This window comes from Camelus bactrianus, chromosome 15 (assembly GCF_048773025.1).
Source record: "Camelus bactrianus isolate YW-2024 breed Bactrian camel chromosome 15, ASM4877302v1, whole genome shotgun sequence".
Classification (NCBI taxonomy): domain Eukaryota; kingdom Metazoa; phylum Chordata; class Mammalia; order Artiodactyla; family Camelidae; genus Camelus; species Camelus bactrianus.
This window is the reverse complement of record NC_133553.1, coordinates 53,420,212-53,435,847: the sequence shown is the minus strand read 5'-3', so window position 1 is coordinate 53,435,847 and position 15,636 is coordinate 53,420,212. Positions and strand designations below refer to the sequence as shown.

Here is a 15,636-nt window from a genome sequence, read left to right as displayed (position 1 = left end):
TCTCCCCTATCTCCCCATAGGAATAAAAGCCTTACCCACTGTGGGAAGGTAAATACTATCACCCTAAGGCACTGTGAAACTATTGCAAGTGGGAGAAGAAACAGAACATAACCCTTTACCCCTGGGGAAGAGGCAGAATACATGCTGGGCCCAGAATTACAGCTGGAAGAGGGGGACATGAGCACTGGGAATGCTACTTCCACCCAAGATCCAGGAACCTTCCTAAGACTGAGAGTTAAGAAGAATACCCTCAGCTCCCACCTCCAGGGTAAACGTTTCTAGTAACAAGTAACAGTGTTCTACTGCTGAGAGGCAAGAGTGGAGAGAGCCTCTCTCTGAGGAGCACTGCAAAGGGAAGCAAGAAACAGAGGGCATACTCAGATGAATTCTGAAGAGAATTTAATAAAAGGACTACTTACAGAGGGGAAGGCAGCTTCTGGAGCTAACAGTGAGGAATGCCGAGGCACTGAGAGGCAGGCAACAATAGAAAACTGTTAAGGTTTGAAGCAGCAAGGAGAAGAAACAGTGTAATTGGAGTGATAGCTAAAGTCAAGCAAGCAGGGCCACCTGAAATGTGCTGCAGTCACAGGTGGATCCGTGTCCTCACAGGAGCCAACAAGGAATTATGGTTCTGTTTTTAATTTCTTTCTCCTCCGGCCCTCTGGTGTCTCCCATTGGCTGACCCAACCAAAAGTTAGAGAGCCAGGGAGTTTGGGTGTTACAATCCATAAATCAGTCCCTTGGGGCACACGGTAGAGCTGAGAAGGGTAGAAAATGGATGGAGCAGGTGCATATGGAAAATATCTAGCATAATAGCTCCTAGCTTTCCCCCTGCAACAAGGTTGGCTCCATCTCCATGGCCTTGGCAGCCTCTCCCTCCTTAGGGCTCAGACACAGGAACTCTCTTTTCTCTCAAACCTCTCTCTAGGTGATATTATGAATTTCCATGGCTTGTGATATCATTGCTATACTGACTACTCTTATATTTACCTAGTTTATTCCCTTCTTAGCATTAATCACACTTTAATTTTTCTGTTTATTTGTTTGGTTATGTTTTTGTCGGTCTCTCATACTAGACTGCAAGCTTCATAAAGCAAAGATTATTATGCCTTATGATGATCTCAACATCCTTATATCCCCTGAGCCTAGCATAGTACCTGGCATAAAGCAAGTATTCAGTAAATATTACACACCTTACAACACTTTCCACATGCCATGGACTATGCTTAGTTCCATAAAAATAAGACTACATTTAAATCTGCATAACAATCCTAAGAGGTAGATATTATTTTCATTCTATTTTTGAAATGAGGAAACTGAGGTATAGAAAGAATAAGCAACTTACCAAGAGTCACATATTTAAGAGGTGACAAAGATGAGGCTCAAACCTAGACAATCTGATGCCAGAGACAGCACTTTAATCACTCTGCAATATCTACTCCCACATTCATTTCCATGGGTGAAATAATGACTACATGAATTAATTAATAAAGTGGAAAGACAGACATAGATTATATCCATAAGTCAATCTGGGGAAGTCAAAGAGGATATGTAACAGAAAAGAACAAACCCAACTCCATATTGGATCTATTCCTTTAGATCTATGCTAACCTTTGTGCTGTTGCCTGTGCTTAGTCATGCTGGTTCTGCACCTTTGTAAAAGAATGTTGCCTATAGCCCAAAATATACATGATAGCCCATTTTCAAGGCTCTGATCTTTAAAGGTATAACACTTTTCCATTCATATAGAGATAAAAAGTTGCAGAACAGAAGATAACATTTATCTTGGAGGTTTAAAGGAACACTGTGACCAGACCCAAGTGGACCAGCTGCAACAATAGAAGATTCCTGCACCAAGAAGTTTGCAACAACCAGCCACACTCCCTCCCCTTTTAGTATAAAAGAAGTCTGAATTCTTATTTGGGTAAGATGGATCTTTGGGACACTAGTCCACCATCTTCTCAGTCTGCTGGTTTCTGAATAAAGTTGCTATTCCTTGCCCCAACACCACATCTCTCAATTTATTGGCCTGCTGGGTGGCCAGGTTGTACTCAGTAACAGACAGTATTGAAGCTGAGACCAGAAGACTAAGTTTGCAAGATTGACTCATGAGGGGGAATGTGTGCTAAGCACAGAGACTCACACATGCAAAGACACAGAAGCATAAGAAAGGGTGGTATGTCAGAGAGGAAGAAGTAGTTCAGTTTACTGAGAATATAAAATGAGGAGAGGGAGAGAAGGAAGTAGGGTAGTAAGTCAAAATGGATGAGGCTAAATAAGAAAGGTTCAAAGTCCACACAAAGCACCTGAGATTTTATTCTGTAGATTAAAGATTTAGGAAGACATTAAAGAAGTTTAAGCATGATAAAGGCACATTTAGGTTTGTGATTTACAAAGATCCCCTGGGAATGGTATTGAGCAGACTTTCTTAAAGTTGAGTAGCCTACATTCTTTCAAGAAAAAAATTTTCATGGATCCCCTCAGTTTCCAAAGATACTTTTCATTCTGCTGCTTAAATGTGCACAAAATATATAACAAGACATAAGTCCCTTATTCTTGTAGCTCTTAATCTTAAAATTAAAATAAATATACATACAGTCTAAACCAAATTGCAAACCAAATTAAATTTTATTTAAAATAATTTTATGCAATGGTGTTTCACTTAAATGAAATTGCTACCCAGAGCATGCAGTGGTATTAACCATTTTGATGCAGGTTCATTGGAGTTTGAAGAAAAGAGAAAAGGAGAGCTGAGAAATATTGCTGGTGGATTAAAATTGGATCACTTTTAATGTCCACCAAGGTAATTCACTTTCAATTATATTTTGGCTGTTGAACTATACTTGGCAGAACTATACTTCTAGAATGTGACATTTCAGATTGAACCTCATGGATCATAGCTTTGGTAGTTATAACCACAAGAATATATGTTTTACATACATATATGTTTGTTTCTATGTTAATCTTTAAATGCTTAGTATAAACATAGTCTGGATCATCTATATGGTTACTTCAAAACAAAGCTCTGCCACAAGATTTCAGTGTCCACATTTACCTTTGAGTTTATGATCCAGTTACCACCATTTCAATTATTTTGGATTGATGTGAGGAAACAGTTGGGCTTAATATGTAAATTCTGCTCTCCAGCATTTCCAACTGGATGAAAGCTAACTGATCCATGGGGTTCTGAAGGAAAGAAGGTTGTTCAGTATTTCAAACAGAGAAAACTAGAGGGAAAATGTACAAAAGGCTAGATCAAAGCTGAATCTACCATTTATTGAGTTGCTGACAAGTTGTGTCAGGTGAGATAAACCTCTCACATCTTCTGTTGCATTTAATCTTTACAAAAATCCTATGAGATTTATATTGTTATCAGTTTCTATAGATGAAGAAACTGAGGCTCAGCGAGATAGGGTCAGACAACCAGCAAATGGCAGAGCCAAGACTGGGACCACTCAGGACTAAGTTTGTTACTGATTCCCAATAGGTAGGTAGCCCCTCAATGGGTCTTCTGCCCTGAGTCAAAAATGCCAATCAAATGAAACTGGGCTCAGTACAGCACAGCAGGAACATTATTCATTGATCAAGGAAAGGAGAAGGGAGATATTTCATCACCCATTATCAGCCGCTGAGAGCTAGTAGATCCTTCCTTTGATTTACCTCTTTGTTTCAAAATCACCTGATACTTGCCAGAGAAGTTCTACAGCTGGGCTTTAAGAGATATGCAGTGATTAAATACCCTGAACCAGCTCTGACTTGACCGCATAAACACGCCTATGCAGAGGAAATCTGGAGGTGTCTGAAAGTTAGCTTCGCTTCATTACCATGCTAAGATCTCCGCCCAAGGAGGGGGGCGGCAGTGGAATTTGTACTCTGTCAAAGTACTCTGTACATTACCAAAAGGTGATTTAGTATTCATATTTTATAAATCTAGAGTCATTGAATTGTGGCGAGTAGATTCTGATAGATTTGTCCTTCTGACAGGTTTCAATGGTTTGGTCTTGAAAATACTGGCAACACAAGGCCAAGTCAAAGGTAGAGGAAGAGGAAAAAACTACTTTTAACACTAAACATACGTAAATAGAGTTAGTGGTAATCTCTTCTATTGGCATGGAAATTCCAAGTCGGTGATAATAGCTCTTGTGGCAGGGTATCAGGGAGCTGCTTTGCCACCAAATCATTTGTCTGTTTGGAGTTCAACAGTTTTTGTTTTTAAAACTGCGTTTGAGTGTGCATTGGGTTTGTTGTTTGGATTTCTTTGTGGGGAAAGGGGTAATAACCTTAAAAGAGAAATATGACCCTCATAATAGAAAAATGATCATTGGGCTCATTCCAGGAACTATATAAAGATTTTCCAACAGACTGGATTAAGAGGGGGTGGGAGAAATTAATCCACCCCCTAAAATTTTTATCAGATTCAAATTCCAAACACTTTTTCATTCTTGTAAAACTTAAGAAGGAGAAGGAGAAGAAGTAGGAAGCATTTTGCATTTAAAAATTGGCTTAGAAAGTATTAACTTGACCAAAATGAGCAGAGAAATGAATTGCTAAATACTAATAATGGAAATGAAGATGATCCGAAATGCAGGTTAAGATATCTAAAATGATATAGGACAAGAAATGACACTAATTACTAGAAATAAACTACTACAAACTTTGTAGTAGTTTATTTCTTGTTTGAAACTTATAAAATAAAAACTAGGGCAGAGGAGGGGAGAGAGAGTTCCCTTTCCATGGCCCACTACACAAATTCTCGTAATTCTAAACTCACAGAAGCCAATTAATAATAACGTGTTGTCTGATTACTTCTATTATTACTATATTTGCTCTACTTATTAAATACTTACATTATTCTAGGACTCTCTTTTAGACTACGATAGCAAAACAAAAACAAAACCAAAAACCCAAACAGTTGATTTTTCTAATTGCTGTTCCTTGGCTGATAGAGAGAGGACAGGTTAAGCCACAATCGCGTTCACATAGTTTTGACCCTCTCTAGTCTTCGTAGAAAGGAGTCAGGTATCCGCTTCCTCGGCTTTCCCGGGAAGCACCACGGAAACGAAACTGAATCAGGCTCCTCCCACTATCTGCAGAGTGACCCAATCAAGGCCCAGCCCGGGCTGATCGCGTGCCCGGTATCATGGCGGCCTGCAGGCATTGCTGCTGCTCGTGCCTCCGGCTCCGGCCGCTTAGCGGTGGTCCGCTCCGTCTGCCAGGGCGGAATCGCACACTCACCCAATTGCAGGTGCGAGCACTATGGGGTGGCTCGGGGTCCCGAACCGTGGCTGTGGACTTAGACAGCAGGTAAGGCACGATGTGCGTTCTCTGTCCTTTCACAAGGCGTCCTGTCCGACCAGCCCGAGTACATTCATCTCTCAGAGTAGTAATCCGGCAACCCAGGTCTCTTTCCCCCTCTTTACCCCAAACCTAAATTCCAAATTTCCCTTTCCGGGTTTGGGTCTGTCTTATGGCACTCTTCTTCTAGCTCCGTCTCAGCCTCGTGCCCTTTGCTTCTTGGTCCTCCCTCCTGCCCAGTTAAGGCTTCCTTTCCCAAGCTGAGCTGTTCACCTGATTTCCAGTCTCTTTACGTTTGATGACTCCTGGGCTATGAAATGGGAAACATTCCATCTTGGGATAATGAGTTGACAATGGATGCTTACGTTATCCAGTCCAGTTTATTGCCTAAAAGCGTGACCAAGTATGACCCTGGGTAGGAAGGGAAGTGCAACGTCAGTTTATTCAATGCTAGTTATACGATACCCTCTGTTTAAGCCTCTCGTAAAGACACTATTACTCCTGTTATATAGTTAAAATAACAGAGGCTCAAAGAAAGTTGGTAACTTTCTCAGAGTCAACCAAAGCTAGTACTATGAGATTTTGAACTAGGTGGATTTTAAGCTGTTTTTCAAGCCCATACTTTTTCTAGGGGTCTGTTTGCCAGAATTCACGTCTAAAATCATTTTTTAAAAGTTCCTACTGGAATCATTTTTAGAATAAATGAAACTGCTAATGCTTTATACATTTACATTTTTCACGTGTACTTTTTAAAAACTTTGACCCTAGTTGATACAAAAAGCCAGAAAATCTGGTTTTGAATCCAAGACTTCCTTACTTACTGAATGATCTTTGAACAAGTTACTTCACCACTCCTCCCCCGACTCCCCCAAATGAAGGAGACTTAACTAGATCAAGAGTCTGCATACTTTTTCTGTAAGGGGCCAGATAGTAAATATTTTAGGCTTTGTGGGCTGCATACTGTCACATATTCGTGTGTGTTTACAAACCCTTTAAAAATGTAAAAAATGTTCTTAGCTGAAAGGCTGTACAGAAACAGGCTATAGGTTGTTGATCCATAGACTAGATGATCTCTAAGGGCCTTTCCACCTCTGGCATTCTGTGATTCTGATTTTTTTTTCCTTTAAGCAGCTCTTAAATTCTTTGTATTTTTAATGATTGTGAACTTTATCCCTTTTTTGTTTGCTTTTTGTGAGTAAGGGCCTATGGGGCTTGGTAGCTTTTATTTCTTCCATTAAAATCTTTGATTATTTTTAGACCAAGCTGGGAATTGTACTGATGACCTCTAAGTCTTTTTGTATTGAATTTTTATTTTAAACAGAAAATTAGAAATATCCTCTGGAAAACTGGCCAGATTTGCAGATGGCTCTGCTGTAGTACAGGTAAAAAGTCTGAGTTCTTTTAATTTTCATCTTTAAAATAGTGTGGAGACTGGTACTGAATATCTTTACAACATAATGTAACTTCTTAGAATTGTGGTACTGGAAATTAGTTCAGACCATTTCTACTGTCAGAACATTCCATGCAACCAGGTAATCAAAGGGCTAGGTATATTAAATAACCTTTAAGACCTCTTCCAAACTTGGGTTCTGTTTTATTCTGTTAATAAATTGTGTAATGCTTTTCTAGAGAAAGTGATTTTAGGGTTTCTTCAGTAGTAATACTAGGGAAGTTTTTCCTTATTTATAGCCTAAATTTCCTAATAAGTAGAAAGTGTGATTGGATGTGACCAAGTTATCAGTGAGCCTTCTCCTGTTTAGTTCTATTGCTTTTGATATAATAATTCTATAATTCTAATATAGATCATGATTATGCAGAAGGGATTAAGTTGGACTACTTGTGAATAATTATTTTGTCATTGCACCATTGAATAACAATTCTCTTTCCTTGGGTTTAACTGAGGGAGGATTTATTCAGTCACTACTTACATGTTATTATCTGATTTTAAAGGAATTTACCAGTGTTGTTTTGAGGGAGGAGTCCTTCAGTCACTACTTATATGTTAATATCTGATTTTAAAGGAATTTACCAGTGTTGTTATTTATGTTTATCTAAGTCAGGTGACACTGCAGTGATGGTCACAGCGGTCAGTAAAACAAAACCTTCACCTTCCCAGTTCATGCCCTTAGTGGTAAGTATTTGCTGATTTATCTAAACTGTATTATAGCATAAATGTAGAATTTGTAATACACTTGTTCAGTGCCTGGTGAGTGCAAAATGAAAACTTTGCACAATAAACAATTTTCCTTAATTGCTTGATACTGAGTCATTAAAAGAATTTAAACTGCTTTATAACCAGGTCTCATACTAGTGGTATGCATACTTCAGAATGTCCAGGTTCATAAGTTGACAAGAATAGCGGAAATGCATAAGTATTTTGATGTTGAATAAGCAATGAATTCATTGCTTTCATAGATTTCCAACTAGTATGAGCCTGCAAATACATGTTTGGTGAAGAGTTTATTAGGATTTTATGGCTTCTTTCTATTACGAAAAGGGGAATGCAGTTATTATCTAAGAGAGTTGATACAAAAAGGCAGTGTTTGACTTGACCAAGATAAGCTACTATGGGAAGCAGTAAGATTACATAGTTAAAATCAATTTACTGAAACATTCAGCTCTCTTTTCTATAAGAGATACAAAACATTGAAAGTAAAATATTCTCCGCTCTTAGTCTGGAATACGTTGTTGGACCCTTAGGAGAATTAGTATCTATATAGTAGTTCTTGGGGAAGAGTTTGTTATTACAAAAAACAGTCAAATGAACTTCATTTTTTGCATTGCTACTTTAGGTTGACTATAGACAGAAGGCTGCTGCAGCAGGTAGAATTCCCACAAACTATCTTAGAAGAGAGATTGGATCTTCTGATAAAGAAATTCTCACAAGTCGAGTAATAGGTAAGATAGAGGCATTAACCTTCTCTGATATGCCTGTCTTAGCATCTCTTCTCTTCCATCTGTGTTCTACAATCTCAAATTTTCTTTCACTACATTAACACCATCTGAGACTATTTACTTTCTGTATCCCCTCACTCAAATGTGGACTCCATGAGAGAAACAACTTTTTTTGTTTATTCACTACAGAATCTTCTGTACCTGGTATACTGCCTGGCACAAAATAGGCATTCAGTAAATATTTGTTGACTAAATGAATGCATCTCTATTGAACATATAAATTCTGTGGCCCACGCCTCTACTCTTTGAACCTGTCCTGAGTAGTTTTCATTTTTATGTTCAGCATAGTAATTCCTGAAAGCATTATATTCACCAACTCCGAACATGTCTGTAATCTTTCAAATCTTTGACATCCTTAAATATTGTGGGATCATTTGTAGTTTATAGCTCTTCTACCTAAAATTCCTACTTTGTGTATGTTTATATGCATTTATCAGACACAGAATACCAAGGAAAGATTTTCTTTTGGTCTGCTGTTGGTCTAAGTCCCTTTCTTCTGTTTATATAAATAAATAACAAGTAAACAATGAATTCGGATGCCTGTGGAACCAGAATGAAAAGTTGCTCCTCAATTTTACACTTGGGTGCTCCTGCCCTGCTAGTTTTCTGTCTTTAGAGCATGGTGTATATTAACATTTTTCTGTGTCCCTCTCAGTAAATCAGTCCAAGGGTTTCATTTTTGTTACTGTTCTTTGGTTATATTGAATGGCTAGTTCTATTAATTTTAAGCTTGGTGTTTAATAGAGAAAACGTTTTGAACTGTAAAGCAACTTCTATCAGTACTATTTAATGTCTTTTTTTCCTTTTGGCAGATCGTTCAATTAGACCTCTCTTTCCAGCTGGTTACTTTTATGATACACAGGTAGGTTCTGCCTTAGGTTTATTCCTTTCCAGGTCAATTAAAAATGACTTAATGACTCTCTAATACTTCTTAGGCTAAACATTATAAAGAATACAAAATAAGAATTTTTGGTGATGCTGATGCTTTTTTACATTAAGTCTTTTTTTTTTAAACAATAATTTTAAAAAAGCTAACATTTATTCGGTGTCAATATGAGCTGATACCTAAATTATGAGTAGGAGTTAGTTACCAAGTGTAGGAGTGTGAAGGAAGCATTCTAGGCAGATGGAATAGGAAACATGAAAGTCCTGAGGCAGGAAAGAAATGGGTGAATTTGAAAAAAAGGTTAGCGTGGTTGAGATGGGTGGGGACAGTTCAGGCTGAGCCTTGTAGGTCATATTAGTAAACAGACAAGGACAGTTGATATAACCTATCTATATTATTTATTTTTATTACTGGGCCCTCTAAACCTCTGCTTTATCATTTTACTACCTTCTGTGCATTACTTTCTTTTAGAATAAGGATCCATATACTTTAATTAAGTAGCTTTTATTTATTTGATAAAAATAAATATGCCTTGCAAATATTCCTTTGCAAGGATGTCACTGCTCAAGAAATTATTTTCCTAAGTGTATGACATAGGGATATTATTACAGTGTAAAGTAATTTATTTGTGTGTGCTTAACAAACAGAAGACAACAATATAGCTAGCATAGCTAACACTTACTAAATAGTTTCAACATGTCCAGTATTATAAATGCTTTACACACAATATTTCCTGTAATTTTCCTAAGGACTTTTTAGGAAGATGCTATTGTTTTAAGTACTTTGAATTTTTTTCCTTGTCCAGATCCTTTGTAATCTGTTAGCAGTAGATGGTGTTAATGAGCCTGATGTCCTAGCAATTAATGGTGGTAAGTATAAAAATTAAAATTATTGTTGATTTTTTAAAAGCAATGAAATATTTTTATTTTAGCTCTTTTTTTTTTTTTTTTTTTTTAAGCTTCTGTAGCCCTCTCGTTATCAGATATTCCTTGGAATGGACCTGTTGGTAAGTTAGGATTTGAAAATAAGAAACATTATTTATATTTTTTTCAGGAAATAACTAGTGAGCATGCTATGGCAAGGACATAGATTTATTAGCTCTGATTTATTATTTCTAAGAATGTCATCATATTCAACTCTGTAAAACTCTTTTCAGCTTTGAGACATTTTTATCCTTGTCTTGGGTTTTGTTTCTGATAGCAATATGTTATGGTGTTAGAGATAATTTTATATTCCTAGATACTCTGACTTCTTAATTGCCTCTTCTGTTTGAGGACATTTTTAACTGGGAAGTTATCAGAGTGTATATTCTTTCTACTCTTTCAAGGTAAAACAAACAAGTTTGTAACTTACAGCTCTTAAAAGTTGTAATCATACAATGTACAAATGGAGTTCATCAAGTAATAATTATTGAGTGTCCTAATGACAAATAAACTGAGTTAATAAGCACTGAAGAAACTAAAACAGACTAGGCATCTGCAGTACAAAGATGAATGAGACAGTTCTTGCTTTCAGTGTAAGTAAAACAGACAAATAATTTATAAACAGTATTATAAAGGTGTAGTCAAAGTGCTAAGAAAATGATAGAGAAGGGTGGGTTTAGTCTTGTGAGGTCAGGTTATCAAGGAGGGCTTCTCAGAGTAATCAACAGTTAAGATAAACCGCAATAAGATCATATGGTAAGCACTTGCCTTAAATAAAGTACAGTCTAAACCAGGAGAAAAGCATGAGCATATGAGCATAATCACAGAGATGTAGAAAACCAGGAGAAAAGCATGAGCATATGACCATAATCACAGAGATGTAGAAGGAATGGTGTATTTGAGCAACTGAGTGGTCCTGTGAGGCCAGAAGGTAGGGTGAGATAGGATGATCTGTGGGCCTTAAATACCTTGGTATTAATAAGAATTTTATTGTGGTCACAAGTGAGGATAGGGACTGAAGTTGTCACTGGAATAATGTCTTGAAAACTGAGTTTTTATTAAACAACTACCAATATTTTAATGTATTTTAGGGGCAGTACGAATAGGAATGATTGATGGAGAATGTATTGTTAACCCAACACGAAAAGAAATGTCTTCTAGTACTTTAAATTTAATAGTTGCTGGAGCACCTAAAAGTCAGATTGGTAAGTAGTTTAAGTGGTAGATTTGTTCTGGGTTTTACTTACAAGTCTGGCTTCTTAAAAATGCATTTAAACTCTTTTTTGTGTGTTTTGTCAGTTAGTCATAAAGATTTTTTGTTTTGTTTTACTTTTGCCCTGTTTTAGTAGTGCTCTTACTTCATATCAAACAATACCTAAAATAATAGAATGTTCTATTCACGTGTAATTGAAACGTACAGAAATCTTTGATAATTCTAGTATTTATTTTTAGACTGATAAACTCGTCTAAAATTTGAAGTTCTAAATCTGGTAACAAATTGTCTTCTTAGTTTAAATATATTAATTCATTTAATGTAGTAATTCTAAGCCTAGTTACTGTCCTTTAAGAAAGAAGTATCATATTTCCAGTAGGTGGAAAACTAGTAAAAAAGTAGAAGAAATGGATTAACCATGGATCACCTTCACTCCTTGTAACAAAAATGTCATAATTGCATGAATGAAAATCAGGGCCTGTTGAAGGAGAATGGGCTTTAACAGTCAGAATGACTTGGGTTTGAAATACAGCATATGCCATAGTTAGGCATGTGACCTTGGACAATTAATTATAAAGTCTCTTATCAGTTAATTCTACTATGTGACATTTGATGTCTGTAACTTTTTGACATGAGATCTTCTGATGTGAGAACATTTTGATGAAATGTAAACTATTAAACTTTTCATGCTTTTTTGTACAATTAATATGTGAAACACCTCATTTCCAGTTTCTTCTTTTGGAAAGTTAGTTGGTAATGAGTTAGAATTAGGTACTATATGATAGACAAAACACATGTAACAGGAGTTGTGTATTATCTACATATTAGTTAGAGACTGTGTTGTTAAACTAAATAACAAGGCTTAAACAAGATGGGAACTTATTTTCTCTCAGGTAAAAAAGATTCAGAGGTAGTAAGTCCAGGACAGTTACAGCAGATCCATAATGCCTTAAGAAATCTGGATTCCTTCTAGCTTTCTACTCTGCAGTCCTTAGAGTGTGGCCGTCATCTTTGTGCTTATGAACTTCCCACCTGAGCTCTGGCCAATTTATCTGACTTATAGACAGGAAGAAGAAAAAAGAAAAAGGAGGGAAATAGTAAAAAAGTGTGTGCCACCTGAGTGAGTCACTGTCCCTTTTAAGGAGCTCTCCCAGAGGTCTCCACATAGCAATTTCCGCTTACATCTTATTGGGCAGAACTGTGACACATCTGCATCCTTAACTATAAGGGAGGCAAGGAAATGGTTTCTGGATTCTACCTCCAGGTGGTGAGGAACTATTGCAATATAGAGAAAGTATTCCAAAGATTTGGGGAAGGCATGAATAACAGATAACACCTACATCATATGTGAGCATCTCAGAAAGGGCCTTGAGCAAATATTGGTTTACTGTTAAAAGTTCATATCTGAGATTTATTTTTCCTTCAAGTTACAGTGTTCATTTACTTTCAATTAGTAAATTGATTTGTCTACTTTACAGAGTTGTTGAAGATTAGAATCAAGGTTTGTTAAGTGCCCAGCATAATACCTAGTACCTAGTAAGCATACAGTTAATACCTGCTATTACCATTAAGACACAAAAATAAACTTGCTTCTAAATGGTCATATAACCTCTGTCTGCCTTCAAGTTTGAACCCCTCTAATTTTAAGTAGACACTGAGGAATGAACTAAGGATCATTACTGCATCTGTGTCATGCCATAGCAACCCCATAGGCAGCCTTTCAGCTAGCTGTTCTCAGCTATTGCCTTCTAGATGGAAGAATGGGACTAGACACTGCTTAAACCATCACAAGATAGTCTTGAGTAATTTATAAAGAGGCTGAAAGTGATTCAGAACCAACCTGTAAGGATACTGGTTTCAGAAATTATAAGCCTCCATTTTATGACTTTTGAATCACTATTTTCATGAAAATATTCAGCCAGCTCTCTGTGCTTTTGTCAGGGTTCACCATTTGACCACATGTTCATGTGTTAAAGTTAATATTGGGTACAAGTCAAGTACCATCATCATGGAACTTCTGGGATACAAAAATATGAAAAAGTAATTGCTACTACTTCATTATTAAAATTTTTAGTAATTTGAATCTTTAAAGTATAGCCTTATAGGGTGAATAATTTCTGTGTGCTGTCAGCTTCTAGATTACTTCAGCAGCCATTTAGATGCTTGTTTTCAACTGGTAAAATCACTAAGCTTTCTGTGTATACTAGGATATAATTCAGGAAAAAGTATACCAATAATAATAATTTTTCAGAAGAAAATTGTATCTAAAATTCATAGCTTCAGTATATCTCAAAAATCTTTTAATCTTCAACTACTGAAGGTGGTTAAGTTTAGAACAACCATTTTGACAAGTTTTTTCTTTAAAATTTTAGCCTCTATGGCAGTGCTGTCCAGTTGAACTCTGCAATGAAGGAAATGTTTTATATCTGAACATGTGACTGCTGAGTACTTGAATGTAGCTTGTAACTAAGGAACTGAATTTTTAATTTTATATAATTTTAACTTATTTAAATGCAAATAGCCATATGGGACTAGTAGTTATATTCAACAGCATAGTTCTACAGACTCAAAAACTGTAAAAGTTTTCTTATAAAGCACTTTATAAATGAAAACTTACAAAAACAAAGTTTATGTGAGTAATATTCATTTTCTTTACCATATTCTCATATTATCTTTTTAAAATCAATTCACAGGTATAATTTACATTAAATGCATGTTTTAAAATCTCCCATTTTATTCTGTGAAAGTGAGAGATGATGTCTTGGGAATACAGATAAGAAAAAGGATGTAACTATCTCAATATCATGGTATAAGATGAAGCTTCTTCATGCCTCAAGTGAAGAATTAAAACCTTACCTCCCTTTACTGTCCCCGGTTTAATATATTTATTTAATGTTTCTCTACTTTTAGAAACACAACAGGGAAGTGTTAAGATTTTTGCTTTGCTTCAGCCATCAAACAATTTAGAAAATTCAAGATAAGGGAAGTGTATTGTATTTCTGTTTAACATGGTCTTACCATGGTTTGCTTAACATGGTTTCTTCCTTTATTGTGTCCTTTCTATTTAGAGACCTTCCTTTAGCCATTCTTTTAGAGTGACACATTTTCTTAGTTCTTCATCTAAGGGTCTTCATTTCTCCTTCATTCCTAAATATTTTCACAGGTATAGGATTCTGGGTTGACAGTTCTTTTCTTTCAGCACCTGAAAAATATGCCTCTTCTCTCTGGCATGGTTTCTGATAATAAATCTGCTATTGTTTGAATTGCTTTTCCCATGTGGGTAAGGTGTCATTTTTCTCTGCTGGTTTCAAGATTTTTTCCTTTGTCTTTGGTTTTCAGAAGTTTGATTATGATGTGTCTTTCTTTGGGTTATGCTATGTAAGGTTTACTCAGCTTCTTGAATCTGTAGGTTTGTGTCTGCCAAATTTGGGAAGTTTCCAGCTATTTTTCACCCCATTACTTTTTAGTCCTGCCCTCTCTCTTGTCTCTTTCCAGGACTCCAGTGACACAAATGTTAGACCTTTTGTTTCACAGTTCTGCTTCAAATGATTAATGGAATTTCAATATATAAAGCACATAAGTAGATTTTTTTTCATTGTAGATTATACCTTTAAGTGACTTTTTAGATAATAATAAATCTTAATGACAATATGATGTGGTTAAACATATTAGATATGATGATAACTATGATGGTTAACTGTTACATGATCTTTGACTTTGGACAAGTTGAGAAATGTCAGAAATGACACGCAAGTTGGCAGGAGTCTATTCAGCCCTGTAGAAACCAAAGCAAAAGCTGAATATTAGAGTTTAGCTAGATACCATGCTAGAACCCTTACTTTGGAGCTTTCCTGCTTTATACAGGAATTTTACTGTTACAGAACCATAAAAACAACCTTTTTATGGTAGTAACTAGGGTCCTGTAGTTGGCTTACTTGAAACAATATCACTGCAAAGATTTCCCCACCTGTGTGAGAATTAGACAATGTGACAATGTCAGAATTAAGTGGGATGTCACATCAAATAATTGTAAAACAGGAAACAGTTATTGGACACCTGCTATGCTGATATTTTAAAATTTCATTTTAAAATACATTTTAAAAATAAATGCAATTGTATACACTAAATGGTAGATTTTATGGTATTTGAATTACGTCTATAAAGCTGTCATAAAAAAGAAGTATGCATAATTTATTTTCTTTTCTGTTTCATTTTTTATGATTAAGCCCTCATTAAATTTATAAAGAATATAAACCTAATTTCAAATATCGAGGTTTCTTTATTCATTTAGTGCTGTTTATATTTTGGAATTATGTTGATTCTGAATAAAGAAATCAAAAAAGTGGATTAATAAAACTGATCTG

General features: G+C 36.0%; 2 protein-coding genes across 6 annotated transcripts in view; one reads left to right on the top strand and one right to left on the bottom strand.

Moving 5' to 3' along the window:
- Nucleotides 1–15,636, bottom strand: part of CCDC85A (coiled-coil domain containing 85A) — a 1,028,435-nt gene that overhangs the window by 975,473 nt on the left and 37,326 nt on the right. The gene's annotated exons all lie outside the window — the stretch shown is intronic.
- Nucleotides 5,076–15,636, top strand: part of PNPT1 (polyribonucleotide nucleotidyltransferase 1) — a 42,414-nt gene continuing 31,853 nt past the window's right edge. Inside the window, exons 1-8 of one of the 3 annotated variants that reach the window (XM_010951879.3) lie at nucleotides 5,076–5,304; nucleotides 6,617–6,677; nucleotides 7,352–7,426; nucleotides 8,088–8,193; nucleotides 9,063–9,112; nucleotides 9,942–10,005; nucleotides 10,095–10,142; nucleotides 11,151–11,264. In XM_010951879.3, coding sequence (XP_010950181.2) covers nucleotides 5,141–5,304; nucleotides 6,617–6,677; nucleotides 7,352–7,426; nucleotides 8,088–8,193; nucleotides 9,063–9,112; nucleotides 9,942–10,005; nucleotides 10,095–10,142; nucleotides 11,151–11,264 — 682 coding nt within the window. In that variant the 5' untranslated portion in view covers nucleotides 5,076–5,140. The remainder of the gene's footprint in view (nucleotides 5,305–6,616; nucleotides 6,678–7,351; nucleotides 7,427–8,087; nucleotides 8,194–9,062; nucleotides 9,113–9,941; nucleotides 10,006–10,094; nucleotides 10,143–11,150; nucleotides 11,265–15,636) is intronic. The other 2 variants (XM_074341157.1, XM_045514364.2) reach the window with 2 other exon arrangements.